This window comes from Chiloscyllium plagiosum, chromosome 18, assembly GCF_004010195.1.
Source record: "Chiloscyllium plagiosum isolate BGI_BamShark_2017 chromosome 18, ASM401019v2, whole genome shotgun sequence".
NCBI classification, from domain to species: Eukaryota; Metazoa; Chordata; class Chondrichthyes; order Orectolobiformes; family Hemiscylliidae; genus Chiloscyllium; species Chiloscyllium plagiosum.
Window position 1 is genome coordinate 32797385 of NC_057727.1, and position 19721 is coordinate 32817105.

Consider the following 19721-nt stretch of genomic DNA (forward strand, 5'->3'; position numbering starts at 1 on the left):
AATTTTATATGCTCTATGCTCGGGATGTTCTGGATAGGGTTTCCCCTCCCGAGGGGTCTCGGACTTGCCCGGGCAATTATGGTTGATCGGTCAGTTAAGTGGTGCACCTGGAATGTCAAGAGGAGTAATTCACCAGTCAAAAGGAAGAAAATATTATCAAACCTCAAGAAAGAAAGGGTCGATATAGCTCTCCTGCAGGACACACACTTATTGGATAAAGAATATTTGAAATTACGACCAGGTGGATTTGATCAGGCCTTTTTTCCTTCGTTCAGCTCAAAAAGTAGGGGAGTTGTTATTCTTATTCGGAAGAATTTCCCTTTCAAAATCCTAAATCAGATGAAAGATGAATCTGGACGATATATTCTGATTAAAGCCCTTATAAATGAAGAGGAATATGGGATCTTAAATTTGTATTGCCCCCCCGGCACATCCTTTTAAATTTATAACGGAAGCCTTCTCAAAATTGATGGCTCTCGGTGCTCGTCATACAATTATAGGGGGAGATTTTAATTGTATTATGGATCCGGAAATAGATAAAATTCCCAAGAGTACTGCAGGAGTATCTCCCAGATCTAGACAATTGGTGGATTTGAACAAAGAATTAGGACTAGTAGGTGTAAGGAGATGCCTTCATCCACAGGATAGAGATTTTTCTTTTTACTCCAATCCACATAAATGTCATACCAGAATCGATATGTTTTTTGCCCCCTCGATTTTTTTAAATTCCATATCATCCTGTAAAATAGGCAGTATAGCAATTTTCGATCATGCTGCTGTATATATGGAAATCAAGGCGAGGAACAATGAGACATCCCCCCGGCATTGGCTTATGGACCCCTTTCTGATGAAAGATAGTAAATTTGTCAAGTACTTCTCTCAAGAATTTAAAACTTTTTTAGAAATTAATTCAGTTATGGCTAGCAACCCATCAATGATGTGGGAGACCATCAAAGCTTACGCGCGAGTTTGATCATCTCATACTCAGCGATACAGAAAAAATTAAAGGGAGAACAACAGCGTCTGCTCGAAGCTCACTTAAAAGCAGATGAAATAGCATACGCTGACAAACCTTCTATTATCAAATAACAAAGGCTAACGGCCCTTAGGATAGCTCTAAACACCACGCTTACCCAAACGGCTAAGAGGGAAATATTATTTGCAAAACAAAGGTTATATGAATTTGGCGATAAACCTGGTAGATACTTAGCATTTCTCGCAAAGAAAAAGAAGGCCCCTCAAACTATCACGTCTATCAAGGAAAGTATGGGTATTCTGACTCATGATCATAAAAGGATTAACGCAATCTTTAGAAAATTTTATTCTGATTTATATAAATTGCAGGATTGCGAAGACAGGACTAGGAGGATGCAGTCATTTTTTAAAAGCCTGACCTTTCCGGACCTAACTCCGGAACAGGTATCGGTCTTGAATGTTCCCCTAACAATCCAAGAAATACTTGACGCAATCAGGCAACTTTAGAGCGGTAAGGCGACCGGCCCAGATGGCTTTCAAGTTGAATTCTGTAAAGAATTTACAGGAATATTGGCTGGTCCACTTATGGACATGTATAACTATTCATACAGTCAGGGTTGTCTCCCGCCTTCGCTGAAAGAGGCGAATATCTCTCTTATCCTCAAAAAAGGAAAGGACCCAGAAGATTACAGATCAATATCCTTGCTAAATGTAGATTTTAAAATCCTTTCTAAAACGTTAGCATTGAGGCTAGAAAGGATATTGCCACATATCATAAAGGAGGATCAGACAGGGACCGTAGATCATCCAATAATGTTCGAAGGGTTGTTGTGGTTCTGTTCGCCGAGCTGGGAATTTGTGTTGCAGACATTTCGTCCCCTGTCTAGGTGACATCCTCAGTGCTTGGGAGCCTCCTGTGAAGCGCTTCTGTGATCTTTCCTCCGGCATTTGTAGTGGTTTGAATCTGCCGCTTCAGTTCCAGCTGTCCGCTGCAGTGGTCGGTATATTGAGTCCAGGTCGATGTGCTTATTGATTGAATCTGTGGATGAGTGCCATGCCTCTAGGAATTCCCTGGCTGTTCTCTGTTTGGCTTGTCCTATAATAGTAGTGTTGTCCCAGTCGAATTCATGTTGCTTGTCATCTGCGTGTGTGGCTACTAAGGATAGCTGGTTGTGTCGTTTCTGGCTAGTTGGTGTTCATGGATGCGGATCGTTAGCTGTCTTCCTGTTTGTCCTATGTAGTGTTTTGTGCAGTCCTTACATGGGATTTTGTACACTACATTGTTTTTGCGTATGCTGGATATTGGGTCCTTCGTTCTGGTGAGTTGTTACCTGAGAGTGGTTGTTGGTTTGTGTTAGAAAGGTTTTGAATGTGATTCAAGCCTGCCATCAGGGAAAGATACCAAGTGTAGTAGTCTCATTAGACGTGGAAAAGGCATTCGACAGGGTTGAATGGTCATATTTGTTTTACACATTGGAAAGGTTTGGTATTGGAAAGGTGTTTACCAAATGGGTCTCAACACTGTATAGTGACCCCAAAGCAGTTGTGATTACCAATGGATTAGGCTCGGATAGCTTCAGTGTGGATAGGGGCTGCCGTCAGCGATGTCCTCTTTCGCCATTGCTATTTACGCTAATAATCGAGCCACTAGCAAAAGCTATACAGGCTGATCCTAATATAACAGCTCTAAGGATTGGTACATAAAATTACCCTTTATGTAGATGATTTTCTTCTATTTCTCAGTAATTTTTTGATGTCCGTGCCTCGCTTAATCCAAGTTATTATTACATTTAATGTATTTTCAGGCTATAAAGTTAATTTCTAAAAATCGGAAGGCTATGCCAATGGTTGGCCTTGCTAGTATATCCCACTTATTGAACGGATCCCATTTTCCCTTTCGGTGGTCCCTGGAGGGTTTCTTATATTTAGGCATTTTTATTACCCCAGTATTTGGTCAATTATACAAGGCTAACTTTTTACTGGAAAGGATAAGGCAGGACCTCCAGCGATGGGGAGACCTTCCAATTTCCTGGCTAGGTGGAATAGCACTAATTAAAATGGATGTCCTGCCCCGTCTCCTATACCCTATGAGAATGCTTCTGGTGATGCTGCCGAGGCTGGCACTATGTAAATTATATGGCTGGTTGGGTTCCTTTATCTGGAATCATAGATGACCCCTCATTAAGCTGAAGAAGCTACAGCTTCCACAGGCAAGGGGAGGATTGGATTCCCCAGATTTTAGGAAATATCAGTTAAGTTCCCTATTAAGTTACATAGCCGATTGGGTCTTGTCTGACCCGCATCAACCTGGCTGGACGTTGAGGCTTCTCAAGCAAAATGCCCACTTATTAACCTTTTATTTTCAGACAAGAGGAAAATCATTACGGATCAATGTAAAAACCCTATAATACTAAACACAATTAAAGCTTGGAATATAATGTGGCAAAATGAGGGCAACTCACATAAAACATCCCCCTATGCTCCGATAGTGGGAGCATGGGGATTTCAACCGGGGCTTACAGATGTCACTTTCAAACTCTGGAGATTCAGGGGTATCTCATGTTTAGGGGATCTGTTTAAAGAAGGGGTCCTGATGTCTTTTGAATAGCTGCGTCAGAAATTTGGATTACCTCATGGAGACCTCTTTCAATACTTCTAAAATCGAGACTACATACAGAAGAAGACTATGTTATTAGGTAGTCTTTGTAAATCAGATAGATAACGTAGAGTGCTATGGCCAATGGGGGTATCTTCCGTCAGCACTATTTATCATTTATTACATGATGAAGTATCGGGAGATATGGACAATCTGCTTAAAACATGGATTCAGGATTTGGGACTGAAAATCTCTATAGAAACTTGGAATGACATTTGGGAAAACGCCAGAAGAATCACCATCTGCAACAGAACTCAGGCCATTTAGTTGAAGATACTTGATAGGGCCCATATAGCACCGGATCGATTGGCAAAATGTAAGGCGGGTGCATCTCCAATGTGTCCCAAATGTAAAATAGAGGTGGGCACTCTTGTACATTGCTTATGGACCTGTCATAAGATCGGTAGATATTGGACTAAAGTAGCAAGTGTGCTCTGACAGAAATCTTAGGAACGGAAATTAGAGTGGACCCTGTATCTCTCCTTTTGGGCTTTTCGAACTTACCCTCCCTGGATATGCACGGGAAGAGATTATTTTCTATTCTCTCTTTCTGTGCAAGGAAAAATATTTTGGTAAACTGGGTGGCTGAGGGCCCTCCTGGACTTTCGAATTGGCACAGATTAATCATGGAATGTATTCCCCTTGACTTCCTTATAAATATGGTGCACCAAAAGATCGCATTATTCCATAAAATATGGCAGCCCTTCTTGAATTACATAAATACTGATATTTTGGCCATCCTAACAAGGGCTTTTATTTAATTGAGATGGCGAACCTGGCTGGTCCGGGGCCCCTTGGGAGAGGAATCCCGCACAAATACGGGTTTTGTTACGAGTTGATATTAATACATTTTGAGTATGTATCTCACTACCCAATTTCTGTGTTATCCACCGTTTTTTTTTCTCTTCTTTGAATAATGTAAGAGACTTAATTATACACTATGGTTAGTTGTAGGTTAGATTAGTAGTTAGTTGAGTTTTTTTTTCTCGGTATCTTTTTTTGTTTGATAAATTTTGGTTATTATTTATTTAAGATTTAATTGTCTATCAATGTTTATACTTGGGTTTTTTTTATTTGTAAACTTGTAAAAATATGTTAAATTTTCAATAAAAATATCTGTTAAAAAAAAGGGAAACTACCAATTATAATCCATGCTTTCCTAACACTTGTCTTGTATTCACGTGGAAGTGCTACATTCCAGTAAGTACACTAAGTATATTCCAGTCAATTTATGCATACCATGTCTGAAGTTGCAATGTCAGGACTACTATATTTCTATATTTCTAATTATTTCTACAGATAATCAACCATGACAGCTTGCCTATTAAATTCTCTTAACTTTCCAAAAGCTGGTGAATATGATCATATCATCAAATAGAATGCATAGAATTAAACTGATAAATATGCTGGAAGACAGAATATTTGCCAGTAGTAAGTTAGACACCACAAGTATTATTATTGTGGAAACCAAGATAAAACAATTGCGCTCATTCAGATCCACAAAATGTCTGGCCAGCTGAGGTTTCAAAGAGAATTATAAGAAGGTTACAGCATAGAAGAAAGTCAGTCACACTTGTATTGATTCTCTGAAGGAGCGCTTCACTGAGTACCACTGATCTCTGCCTTTTCCCTGTAGCCCTGCGTATTCTTCCTTCGCAAACAGGAATCCAATTCACTCTTGAATGCCTCAATTGGGCCTACCTCTACCATATTCCCAGGCAGGGCATTCCAGGTGCTAGTCACTTACATGCATGCAAAGAGAATTTCTGTGAAAAATGTTTATCTTCCCAATTGTCTTTCTATCTATATTTCCAGTAATACTAGACAACAGTGTTAACATCACAGAATCCAACCAGTTCTGTTTTAAAATGGAAAGTGGACATTACATACATTGTTGGACACCTATTGGTACATTTGAAGGGATCTAAAATGACCAATCCTGTGGAATTCCCTGTCAGTGTCAGCATGCAGACCATGCTGACTTCAACAGACATTGAGTCTGTCAACATCATTTTGAGGACGTTGCTGTTCAATTTATGCTGATTTCAAGAAATTAAAATTGGCCAGTCATACAGCATGGAAACAGAGTCTTTGGTTCAACTCGTTCAAACGACCAGATGTCCCAGTCTGGCCTTGTCCCATTTGCTAGCATTTTGACCATATCACTTTAAAGCCTTCCTATTCATATACTCATCCAGATGCCTTTTAAATGTTTTTGTTGTACCGGCTTCTGCTACTTTCTCTGGTAGCTCGTTCTGGACACGCATTGCCCTCTGCGTTAAAAGGTTACCCTCAGATCCTTTTAAAATCCTTTCCCTTCCACCTTGAACTTATGCCATCTAGTTTTGGTCACCCCCATCCTAGGAAAAAGACCTTGTCTTTTCACCTGATCCATCCTCCTCATGATTTTATAAACCTGTATAAAGTCACCTCTCAGCCTCCAAATCTCCAGGGGAAAAGGCCCCAGTTTATTCAGCTTTTTCCTATAACTCAACCCTCTACTCTTAGCAACATCCTTCTAAATCTTTTCTCACCATCTCAAGTTTAACAACATCCTATAGAAAGGCAACCAGAATTGTACACAGTATTCTACAAGTGACCTCATGTCCTGTACAGCTACAATCTGACTTCCTAACTCTTATATTCAATATTCTGACCAATGAAGGCAAGGTTGCCAAACACTTTCTTCACCACCCTGCCTACCCGTGACTCCACTTCCAAAGAACTATGCACCTGCACCCCTAGGTGTCTTTGTTTGGCAACAATCCCCACGACCATACCATTAACGGCTTAAGTTCTGCCCTGATTTGCCTTACCAAAATTCAATATTTTATCCAAGTCAAACTCTATCTGCCACTCCTCGGTCCAGAAAAATAGAATAGGCCAGACCTCATTGTAACAGACCTACCCAATTAACTGTTGTCATGATCAGTGAAGATAACGAAAATCTAGGCCAGCAAGTTCAAATAGTGTTTTTCAATTCTTTAAATGCAAAAAGTATTGTCAAGTGATACTGCTATTGATCTGGCTTCATTTTAATGTTTAGATCAACCTTATCTAGTTACTTTTCAATCTCACTAACAGATTATTTTTTTTTATACATGGGAGCTGTCACTAAATAATAATATATCCTTCATGCTCAAGATGACGTATAGACAACATATACCTTATCAGTAATTTGTTTCAATTTCATCTGGCCAAAGCTGTTAGGTAAAATATTTATGGTGGTTAGCTGAAGGTAAACTGAAAGAGTTGTATTGAAATTACATGAACAACTACAAGTGAAGGTAACCTTAGAAGTTTGCATCAGTCAAATGGATACTGAGTCTGAAAGAGTCTGAAAGGGCCATTATGAATTAGGTTGAAAGATTGTTCTGACTTCTTTTTGTCCCACTCTTTGGCTGATCAGAACAAATTTTAAATTTAATCAGAGTAGGGATGTGGCCAATTGTATAAGTTTTAAACTGCATCCGATTTAGAATTAGAAACAATTCAGCCAAGTTGCTTTTGTCAGCAAAGAATAATCAGTTCACTATTAAGCTAAGGGGCTGGCTTGTGGCACAGTGGTAGTGTCCCTACCCCTAGATGAGGAGACCTAGGTTCAAGTCCCACCTACTCCACAATTGTGTAATAACATCGCTGAACTGGTTGATTAGAAAAATAGGCTAAATAGATAAAAACTTGCTCAAACAAAAATGTAAAAGCTATTGGCAAAAAATATTTGGACTGCACAAAGATAGTCATGACTTATAATTTAAAATCTCAAATTTAACATGAGACAAATATGGATAACAACCAATGATCAAATACCCTACAGGACACATAATTTAGCAAATATAATCAAACATGAACTCCTCAGCAATTCCCCCAGATGCCAGTGACAGCATCTCATTGAGACTTCACAAGCGATTACCTTTCTTCTTTGATGATCTGGCCCTGAAACTCCATCAAAGGCCATTCGTTCATTGATTGCATTAACAACTGTCCATATTCTGGTAGTCTACCTTTCTTTCCTGGGACTATGCTTCCCTGAACTCTCAGAAAGTGCACTTCACCAAGCCAGTACTTCCCCTGAATGTATGTTGCACAAAGCAAATACTGGCCACGGGCATTCAACCCTTATTCTGTTGTACTAACCTATTAGTTGTGCACCAGTTTAAGACCCTTATAGCTCCCAGGACTTCCTGAACTCTCAACACCCAGAGTTATGCAATTGCTCAAGGGCAGTCCTGAGCCTCAACTACATGGACATTGTATAATACAGGTACCTTTAGCAGTATAGCTAAGAGTTGCTCTACCTAAAATGGAGTCCACTTCTCTCTATCTCTCCCACACATACTCCCTGTTTTCTAATCTCACTGCTTGTCACTTTTGAATTCCTCTTCAGTGACCTTTGAATTGTCCTAAATGACCTATTGAAAAACATGCAACAAGCAAAGCCCTATTGATAAGTAAACTAAGTGTAACCTAAAACCTTGGAACGGTCATATGCAGCACCTTTGGAACTTTCAATACCCCTTAATATTACAATCTTTACTGAATGCAGCTATCGAAACACCAATTGAGGAAACAAACAGATTTCATCAAAAGATTATTATTTGATTGAGTGCAGTGAACACCATTCACTGTGATGATGTCATAGGCACTTGGTCAATGTAAAGAGGGAATTTGCAGGAGACAGACATGGGGTGTGTGAGTTCTTTAACAATCCCCAAAGAGAAGACAGTGAGTTGAGATTTTCTTTTCTTGTTTCAGGTTGGATAGACATAACTAGTGAAGTGCCATGATAGTTAGTCCTTGGGCATCAGGTATGTACTATCTATATTAATGACTTGGAGGAGGGAAAGGGTGTAACATACCCAAGTTTGCTTTCAATACAAAATAGATGGAAAGGCATGTTGTGATGAGGACAAAAGGAACCTGCAAGGGGAGATATATGGATTGCATTCGTGGGAAAAAAACTTGGCAGATGGATTTTTAACATAGGAATATGTAAGATCATGCACTTTGGTAGGAAGAATCAAAAAGCAGACTATTACTTAAGTAGAGAAAAACTCCAAGAAAGTGCTGCACAGAGGGATCTCAGCTTTTATGTGAATGAAATACAAAAAGGTAGCATGTAGGTGCAACAAATACTTAAGAAAGCAAATGGAATTTTTGCCTTTATTGCTAGTTTGGGGATTAAAAAATATGGAAGCCTTGTTACAACTGTACAGGGTATTGGTAAGGCTGCATTGGAGCACTGTACACACTTTTGATTCCTGCATTTTGGGAAGTATATACAGACATTGAAGGATGAAACATTGTTAGGATCATTCCTGAGATGAAAGAATTGACTTATCATGAATGGCAAAAACAAACAAATGCAAGACTTATACAATTAAAAGTACAGCCTTGGGTAGTGTTGTAGAACAGAGAGACCTAGGGGTTCAGGTACATAATTATTTGACATTTGCATCACATATAGATCGGTGGTTAAGAAAGTGTTTAATATACTTGCCTTCATTGCTGTGGAAGTAGTAAGAACTTGGCATACTGCTGCATTATGGGATACTTGCTGAAAATGTGTTGCTGGAAAAGCGCAGCAGGTCAGGCAGCATCCAAGGAACAGGAGAATTGACGTTTCGGGCATAAGCCCTGAAGAAGGGCTTATGCCCGAAACGTCGATTCTCCTGTTCCTTGGATGCTGCCTGACCTGCTGCGCTTTTCCAGCAACACATTTTCAGCTCTGATCTCCAGCATCTGCAGCCCTCATTTTCTCCTATGGGATACTTGACCAAGGTAAAAGGTATTGTGGCTCTCAGGCTCACAGCTGTAGTGGAAAAATACTGCTAGATATAAAGACTGAGGTTGTATAATTATAGTTTGACGAAATATAGGGAATGTATCATGAGCTCGTATTTTCCCTGTCCTCGAGCAACATCAAAGAACAAAGGGAGTAGGCACTGTGCTTATCTTTATCTTCAATTATTGTATCTGACATTATTTGAGTGCTGCAAGGTTGTTTGTGTCTTTGTATAAAAATAGGCCAACAGTTCAGCTCAGGAGAGTGCTGTGATACAGTGAAGACTGTAGCAGCCTGTGTGTGAAATCACAAGAAATTATGCTTCTAAAAACAAGTCTTGAAGTCTCAGACTAAGTAATTTCCTCAACAATTGCTCAGAACTTTAAGTATAGGAATTGGGATGTTATTTTGAGATTGTACAGGACATTGTTGAGGTTTCTTCTGGAGTACTATGTCCAATCTAGTCTTCCTGTTATCAGAAGGATATTATTATGCTGGAGAGGATTCAGAAGAGATTTACCAGGAACTGGAGGGTTTGAGTTATATGGAAAGGGTGGATAGGCTGGGACTTTTTACATTGGAGCATAGGAAGTTGAGAGATGACCTTATACAAGTTTATAAAATAATAAGAGGTATAGATAAGGTGAATGGCAAGGGTCTCTTCCCTAGGATCAGGGATTTCAACATTAGGAGACATATTTTTAATGTGAGAGGAGAAAGTTTTTTTCAAAAATGAGGGGCTTTTTTTTATACAGAGAGTGATTCGTATGTGAAATGAACTTTCAGAGGAAGTGCTGGATGCAGATATGTTAAAACGTTTAAAAGACATTTAGTTAAGTACATGAACAAGAAATATTTGGAGGGATATGGGCAAAGCACAGGCAGGTGGGACTAATTTAGTTTGGGATTATGGTTGACATGGAGTAGTTGGACTGAAGGATCTGTTTCCATGCTTTATGACTTCTATGGCTCTTTAGCTCAACAGGCAAGGCCTTTGTTCATTTGAGTCTTAAAGAATGAAGGATGATTCTTATTGAAACATGTAAGATTCTGAGGGTCTTTCACAAGGCAGATGTTGAGAAAATGTTTCTACTCATGGACGAATCTCAAAGTAGAGGACATAATTACTAGGTAAGGGGACACTCATTTAAAGCTGGCCAAGGATGGTGAATGTCTAGAATTCCCTACCCCAGAGAGTTGTGGAGGCTAGAAGTATGTAATTACAGGTAGCTAGATTTTTGAAGTAGTAAAGAATTGAGAGCTGTGAGGAGCTGACGTGACAGAGGAATTGAGGCCTAGGGCAGATCAGCCATGATCTTATGGAACTCCAGGGCAGACTTGAAGTGATGAATGTCTCATCCTGCTTCTCTTATATTTTATGTTGTCTTTATTTCTTTCCACTTTATTCAATATTTCCCCTTCTAATTTTGTTTTTTCCTTTCTTGTTCAAGTCTTTTTTTCATTTCAGTTTAGTTGGTTCTACTTGAGAATGAACAGGAACATCCTTCTATTCCTCAAGCTTTGACAGCTGAGTCAATTCATCAATGAACTCAGCCTTATTAACTCCTGATTTTAAACTAATCTCAATTTCATCCACCATGATATTCAAGTTATCTTTGTTAAATGACTGATGGGTAGCACGGTGGCTCAGTGGTTAGCACTGTTGCCTCAGAGCACCAGGGTCCCAGGTTCGATTCCAGCCTCAGGCGACCGTCTGTGTGGACGTATGCACGTTCTCCCCGTGTCTGCGTGGGTTTTCACTGGGTGCTCCGGTTTCCTCCCACTGTCCAAAGATATGCAGGTCAGGTGAATTAGCTATGCTAAATTGCCCATAGTGTTAGGTGCATTAGTCAGAGGGAAATGGATCTGGGTGGGTTACTCTTCGGAGGGTCGGTGTGGACTGGCCTCCAAAGGGCCTGTTTCCACACTGTAGCGAATCTAATCTAAGTGATGAATTCTCCCTCTTCACAAGTCTGATTCCCAACAGTAAAATGTTATTGACCTAAATTCTGAAAAGTTCCAGTCAATTAATTTCAGATTCAAAATTTAAACTAATTGAGATTAGATCTGGAATAGCCCAAAATTTATTATGATCTCTATAAAGACCAACAAACCAAAACAATTAATTTAGCGAACTCTCCAACAAGGAAAATCAATAGGCAATATTTATTTTTCTACAAGTATTACTTAAATAATTAAACTAAAATCAATGTAAAATAAACAAATTAATTGACAAATCAGCCCATATACATTGAAAAGACAACATCTTGTGATTTTTATTTTAGACTGTGGACCAAAACAAGAAAAGATATACTGTAAACCAAGGACTGTGAAGGGAATTACTGCACTTTTAACAAATTCAAGAAACTTGTTGTGAGTTTTGTTTACAATATTGCTTTATTCAAACAGTGGGTACCACGGGTGTATAAACAGCAAGCTTCATCCTGAGACAGACTGTGAATTGGTTTCTGCAATCAGGGCTAGTTGTGGTGGTCAGAAGTCATTGGCATAACAACTAGCTCCTGGTTCTTACGTAGGTGGAGAATGCGTAAACTATGCAAGGCAGTAATGTAGTGATAATGTCACTGGACTAGTAATCCAGAACCTCATGCAAATGCTGTGTGGTCAATGGTTTGAATCTTGCCATGGTAGATGTTGAATCTTGAATTCAATAAATACTGGAATTAAAAGCTAGCCTCATGGTGACCACATAGCCATTGTTGATTGGTGTAAAAGCCCATCTAATTCATCAATGGTCTTTAAGGAAGGAAATCTGCATTGGCTTAAATGTGACACCAGACCCTCAGCAGAGCCATTTCAAAGGGTTGTATGACCCAAGTAAGACACTCAGAAAAAAAAAATTAAGGATGGATACTAAACACAATGCCCACATTCTATGGATAAATTTTTAAAAAGCCTTCAGAATGCTGCTAAGAAAGGTTCTCTCTCTCTCTCTCTCTCTCTGCAGTGAAAACCAAAACCTGGAAAATATTCTTTCCCACCAATAGTTGTAAGCTGTTACCTGTAACTAGCGACTGAAATACTGAACAATTAGTCTGTCCATGACCTGTGACTTCAACAAAGAACTGAATGAATCTTGAAATAAGTAGATCAGAAAACAGAATGCTTTAAAAAGAGCAAAAAGGACACCTTATCGATTCCATTGGACTAGTGCTTTCAAACTGTGCTTCTGCAGTCTTTTTTCCTTCACCCATAACATCCATGTTTGTTTGTTTATCTGTCTGTGCTTGTATGTTTATATGTGTGTATGGATGTCTAAGAGGGTTTAGAGTAGTTTGCTTATGATTAGAATTTGATTTATTGTAATAAATGATAGTTTATGTTAAGTACAGAACACTATTCAGTGATTTCTGAGTTCATCATACAGATAAGTTGGGGATTTTGAGTAATTTAATTAAATGTTTAACCTTGTGACAACCCCAGGAGTAGTGGTGCTCACTATCAGCCCATCCCAAATAGGTTATTACATTATTATAAATTACCCATTATGTAACAGATTCAATAAAGATAGACCTGATGGAACTATTAGACATCTCCTCAGAATATATAGAACCAATTTCAGCCACAAAGTGCTTCTGCAGAATCTCCTCAGCTTTGCTCATGATATTCCTGAAGGTGTGGGTTTCCCAAAATACCTTTAATCAAACTCTCAGTAACACCACTGTGCATTGTATGGCCAGCTCTGGTCAATCAGTTCTTTTAAAATGAGGCAGCAGCAGTAACCTTATTTTCCTTTATCTCTGTTCTAAGATCCACTTTGCCTACACAGTATCACCAGATAGGAGTTCAAATGGCTCAATTATTTCATCCAGTTTCATCTAATTTTAGTTTCTCCTAGTTTTAGTTTTAATTTCCCCAGAAACCTGAAGGTTAAAGTTGGGATCATAAAATTACAAACTTTGATCACATTGGTCCACCATTTTAGTCTCAGAATATCAATTTCTGACATGCTCTTATAGATGCAGTAATAAAGTGGCTAATTCACTCCCGGTCAATGGTAATCATAGAACATTGATGGGGATTATCAATGCTGGTGAAAATATATCAATTTTCTCTTCTTAGAGTTGGTAATTATCTGCTACTTGTATGCTACAATCAGTTCTGCTATAACGTATGTTTCTTCAACTCAAATTGACTTTAACACGATTGAAGAATTTAAACCGTTATTTGCAGAACGTGAACTTTCCTTAGCTGTACTGGTTATAATGCAATTCCGGCCCCATTAATTTAAATGGCATGGCTATTGCACGATTTTCTTATAACACGGGATCACATGAGAATGGAACTATCATGTTATGTCAGAACCGATGGTACAAATGTGAATTATCATCTGACAGCCCAAGCCTGATTGTTATCTACAGCTGGACAAGCATGTGAAGACAGACTGCATTATTATGTGAGACTGTGTGAATGGAACTGAAGATGCACAATCATCAGTGACATTCCCATTGCTGACCTTATGTTTGAGTGAAGGTCATTGATGAAGCAACTAAAGATGGTTTAACTTAGGACCCTATGCTAATCAACTCCTATAATGATGCCCTGTGGCTGAGATAATTGCACTCCATTCAGATTGTTTTGTACTCGATATGAATCCAGTCAATGGAGACTATTCACCTCGTTACCATTTATTTTACTAGAGCACCTTGATGCCAGGAGAAAGTGAGGACTGCAGATGCTGGAGATCAGAGCTGAAAAATGTGTTGCTGGAAAAGCGCAGCAGGTCAGGCAGCATCCAAGGAGCAGGAGAATCGACATTTCGAGCATAAGCCCTTCTTCACGAATGATTCCTGAAGAAGGGCTTACGCCCGAAACATCGATTCTCCTGCTCCTTGGATGCTGCCTGACCTGCTGCGCTTTTCCAGCAACACAATTTTCACCTTGATGCCACCGAATCAAATACTGCATTTTTGTCAAAAACAGTTACTCCTTCTCTGCTCTAGAATTTAAGTCTTTTGACCAAGCTTTCAGTAAGAAACCAAGCATTGTATGCATTAATGAGCAACGGAATTGGATAAATATTGGGCAGGAAGAGGTGATCGGTCTCACAGAAATCACTGATGAAAATAAACTGCCATTTATTTAGAATTTAAAACCTGCGTTAATGGGTACAATTTGCAGGAAAACAAGCAAATGCAACAGCGCTGTACTGAGAAGCAGGTGATTGCCAAAAAGGGAGAAGTAAAGTACAAAAGCTTAGTAGTAGGACAAACAATCATCAGTACCCTCTGAAAAATAAATTCTGGCTGATAGGATAAGGGAGAAAAATCAAATGCGATGGCTCTGAGAGAGAGAAAATCAAAGCATCCAGAAGCCATGGTTCATGATAGTATGAACTATTCTAAAGAATACATTTGAGGCCCTGAAAAAGTTATTTCAAGAATTAGGAGAAAGATGAAAAATAATACTTTAAGATTAGCGGATGAGTCAAAACATCATTACACCACATTCCAATTTAAGATAAAAATTTATTTTTTCTTAACATATGCAACAACACAAAGAGAGACATTTAGCTTTATGGTATCCTGTCAGTGCTTAGATAGAAGCTTTACTATTAATGGTATAAACTTACCTCTGTGTACTCATCAAATGAATGTTCTTCTTCCATGAATTCCTGTATACGTTCATTGGCAGTTCCATTTATTAGCCAGTCATAATTTTGAACTGTGGAAAGGGATGTAGAATATTCATGAAAATAATATTACACCCTGATTTATAAAATTATTGTTCACTTAAAGTGCCTTTTTAAGTGATAAAGATTAAGTCACCGTAGTCTTACCAGATTATAGGGCTGTTCTCTCATTTGAGAGAGACAACTGATGATTGTCACCATGCCTCAGACAAAGGAAGAGGGTGAGAAGGAGAGTCCTTCATAATAACCCCAACTTATGTTGGTATTAAACCAACACTGTTAACATCATTCACCAACTATCCAGGCAACTGAGCCAAACAAGGCTCAATTTTACTTTAAAGTAGACTATTTGAACTGATAAAACAGAATTTAGGCTATACTTAAGTACAAGGCTTCTTCAATTTATATTCAAAGAGATTTATTCCAATTATCCGCAGAGCTTGAAAATTACTATGAATATGAACAATTAAGACCATGTTTTGCTGTGAAAATAAAACCAAGGCAAACAATACTGACGATAACAGTTTCTAGGTCACAGACACAGTCTAACATCCAAAATTTTTGCTGGTAGGATAAGGGATCAAAAGTTGAATTTCCCTGCTCCTCCAAAAGCTTAAGAACAGCAATTCACTAGATTACTCAGCATTTAAGTCTAAGATTGCTGTACTTATTAGATATCTATGCCCTAAACTTGCAAGAAAATATTAATGCTTATCCAATTCACTGTGCTGTCCTTTTTTATTAAGTAAGTCTTAATTACTGCTTTCCAGACCAGTACTGAGGGAGTACAGTACTGTGAGAGATGCTGTCTTTCCAATGAGGCACTAAACCAAGGCTCTATCTGTATGTCTGTTACCTGTAAAATCCTATGGCACTTTCCTGAAGAACAGTAAACAACTCATTCCCAGCGTCCTAGCCAATATTTATCCATCAATCAAAATCACAAAAATAGATTATCAGCTCATTCCCATATTGCTATTTGTGCGATTCCAGTATTGACAGTGCTACAAAATATTTTCAGGCACAGAAATAGTATGCACTGAGGTGAAAATTTGTTTTCATCTTTGAACCAAGGCACAAACATAGAGCCATGCTTGTTTTTGATTTTTCTAACATAACATGGATGATATTGAAAGTAAGCAAAATTCAATTTACATTCAATGTTGTGATTTGGCCTATATTATTTTTTGACTTGTACCCAACTTATTGAAAACTCTGACTTTAAATGATGCATTGTCTCAACCTACATAATAGAACTATCTGATACTGAAAGTGAATACATTTATTTAACTGAGAATAACAGGAATAGGAGCAGGAGTAGACCATGTGTCCCCTCAAACTTGCTCCATCATTCAATATGTTCATGGCTGATCTGTTCATACCCTTGACTCCACCTTTCTGCTATGCACCCATTATCATCAATTCCTTTGCCTAGAAAGTATTCAGTCGCCTTACCTGAAATTCCTTCAATGTATACGACCAACTCTGAATGCATTGCTCTGTCTGTGATCTAACTAATGTCTTGTAACAGCTGCACCAAGGTTTGATATTTATATACTTCATACTTTTTGCAGTAAAAGCTAAAATTCCATTTGCCTTCTAATTATTTGTTGTACTTGCATGTTAATAAATTTTGCAATTGTACAGGGCCTTAGTGAGACCAAACCTAGAATATTGTGTGCAGTTTTGGCCTTTTTAATCCAGGAAGGATGTTTTGGTGATGGAGGGAGTGCACAAAGGTTTAAAAGACTGATATTTGGGATGGCAAGATTGAGGTGTGAAGAAAAATTGAATCAGCTAGGACCATATTCACGGGTTTAGAAGAATGAGGTGGCATCTCAGAAACTGAGAAAATTCTAACAAGACGAGATAGGGAACACAAGAAGGATGTTCCTGATGACCAGAAAGTCCAGAATCAGGGGACAAAGTTTAGGAATACAAGATATGACATTCATAACTGGGTTGAGGAGAAATGTCTTTACTCAGAGAGTGATGACCCTATGGAATTCTCTGCAACTGAAATCTGTTGAGGACAAAATATTGAATATTTTTGAAAAAAAGAGATATAGTGCTAAGTGCCAAAAGGATCAAAGGGTATGGGAGAAAGCTGATTCAGGAGACTGTTTTGGTGATCAGCCATGATTATAATGGATGGCAGAGCAGGCTCCTATTTTCTATATTTTTAACACTTTGTGACACATATCATGATGTGATATATATTATTTAATTTGTTTTACAATCTGGATTTTGAACTAGTGGCATGTGGGTTTTGGTCTGTATGTATGTGGGGACTTAATAATTAACTTGCTAGCAGTTCTGGAACCATTAATTGCTTTAAACGAGTATGAGAGAGAGGGTTCCTGCAGTAATAATGGGAACTTGGTTGTAATGTGAGAGCTTTAATGATTGGACAGAGTAAATATGGAAAAGCATTAACCGGAATGAAAAATGATTTTTTTTTCACTTAGGGGAGAAGCCCATTGCTTTAAGTGGCAGTTTGTACATCTCCTGGTTAGATTTAGATATAAGCACCTGTTTCTTCTGAGAAAAGGAGATAGTCCAGAACAGTTAGGAAAAATGGTTTAGTTGAAAGTTCCAGATCAGAAGTGTTTGGTTAGAATCCTGAAAGAGTTACTTGAAACTGAGACAGTTATTCTGTCAGTTATCAAGGAAGAGGCTATCAAATCTTTAAGCCCAGGAATTGAAAGGAACAAATAGATATGATAGAGAAAGGAACTCCCTCTGGTATTTCAACACAGTAATGTGATGGTATTGGGATAGTTGGAATTGAATTTTATCTTCTATCTTATCTTTATTTCTGCTCCATAATAAACTTATGTTTTATTCTTAAAACCAAATCTGTAACATTGTGAGTTTGTGTTTCAGTGAAATACCATCTCGTTAAATAAAAACAAAATAAAACAAAACATGATCAATCAATCCAGACTTCAGTCTGGGATTTGACTTGTCTGTTAATAACATCAACCAAGTTCATAATAATGTGAGGATACCTAGGTCTCTAGGTACTACTGTTTAGTATGCTGCCATCTCTTTCCATTCACATTATATTCTGCTTTCCCATCAAAGAGGATAGCTTCACATTTTCCCAGAATGTACTCCATCAGCCATTTTTTGTCCACTCATTTAACCCACCTATATACAGACAATGAGCAAAACTAATGTCATTTACAAAATACCGTGCAAGGACTGTAACAAACACTACATTGGACAAACAAGCAGAAAGCTAGCCACCAGGATACATGAACACCAACTAGCCATAAAAAGACATGACCCTCTCTGACTAGTATCCTCACATATGGATGAGGAAGGACACCACTTCGACTGGGACAACACATCCATCCTAGGACAAGCCAAACAAAGACATGCATGAGAATTCCTAGAAGCATGGCATTCCATGTGGAACTCTCTCAACAAACACATTGACTTAGACCTCATCTACCACCCCCAAGAAAAGGAACAGGAAGCGACTTCACCACAGGAAATAACATCACCGCAGGAAATGACATCACGAACCTAAAGAAACCCAAACATATAAATAGAAAGCAGGAATTTTCAGCATTGCTTTGCCTGAGGCCCACTGAAGATGTTACCTCGTAGGGTAACAAAATGTTTGGAAATGAACCTTCCAGTTCAGCGAGCAAACCTACATCGTTAACCTCAACCTGAGCTACAAAGCTTCTCAAAACTCGCTAAAACCCACCTATATTCCTTTTCAGCCTTTTTGTACCATCCTCACAACTTACCTTCCTTATCCTTATAGCATATGCTTACCATACTGCTGGAAATGAGCAGCTGCTCCTTCAAAGTTAGTTTTAACTGTTTGCTTGAGTGTGGAATGAGCCCAGTTTAGGATATCAGCAGATGGCTTCGCCTTTATGTTCTCAATGTCATCAATGTTACTATCTGAAAGCCAGGACTGCACTGTTTGAACATTCTAAATGATGCAAAACAAGAGACAAAATTAATTATATTATAACTTAGGAACATTAAGGGAAGATTAACTTTTTGTGCTATTTGTAATAAGATTATTTGGGATTAGAGACAGTCCAGAGTTCTTCAGTGGTATCAGACCATAAGAAGCAGGCCATTCAGATCATCAATCCTACTCTGCCATTCAATGAAATCAATGATTGATCTGATAATGCAAAACTCCACTTTCCTGCCTTTACTCCATAATCCTTCATTCCTTTGTTGATTAAAAATCTGCCTACAATGCTTCATCCTCTGCCATTTCCGCCACTTACAAACAGACCCCACCACCAAGGATATATTTCCCTTGCCACCCCAATCTGTGTTCCGTAGAGACCATCCCTCCGTGACTCCCTTGTTAGGTCCACACTCCCCGATCAACCCACCCTCCACTCCCGGCACCTTCCCCTGCCACTGCAAGAAGTGCAAAACCTGCAACCACACCTCCCCTCTCACTTCGTCCAAGGTCCCAAAGGAGCCTTCCACATTCGACAGAGATTTACCTGTACTTGCACACATGTCAACTACTGTGTCCATTGTTCTCAATGTGGTTTCCTCTATATTGGAGAGACAGGACGTCAACTTGCAGAACATTTCAGAAAACATCTCTGGGACACATGCACTAAACAACTCCACCACCCTGTGGGCGAATACTTTAACTC

At 38.7% G+C, this 19721-nt stretch overlaps 1 protein-coding gene across 1 annotated transcript in view; it reads right to left on the minus strand.

The window, feature by feature from the left end:
• Nucleotides 1-19721, minus strand: part of dnah12 (dynein, axonemal, heavy chain 12) — a 278012-nt gene that overhangs the window by 220500 nt on the left and 37791 nt on the right. The window contains exons 10-11 of the mRNA XM_043708118.1: nt 18862-19024; nt 15010-15101 (exon numbers count right to left, since the gene is read on the minus strand). Coding sequence (XP_043564053.1) covers nt 15010-15101; nt 18862-19024 — 255 coding nt within the window. The remainder of the gene's footprint in view (nt 1-15009; nt 15102-18861; nt 19025-19721) is intronic.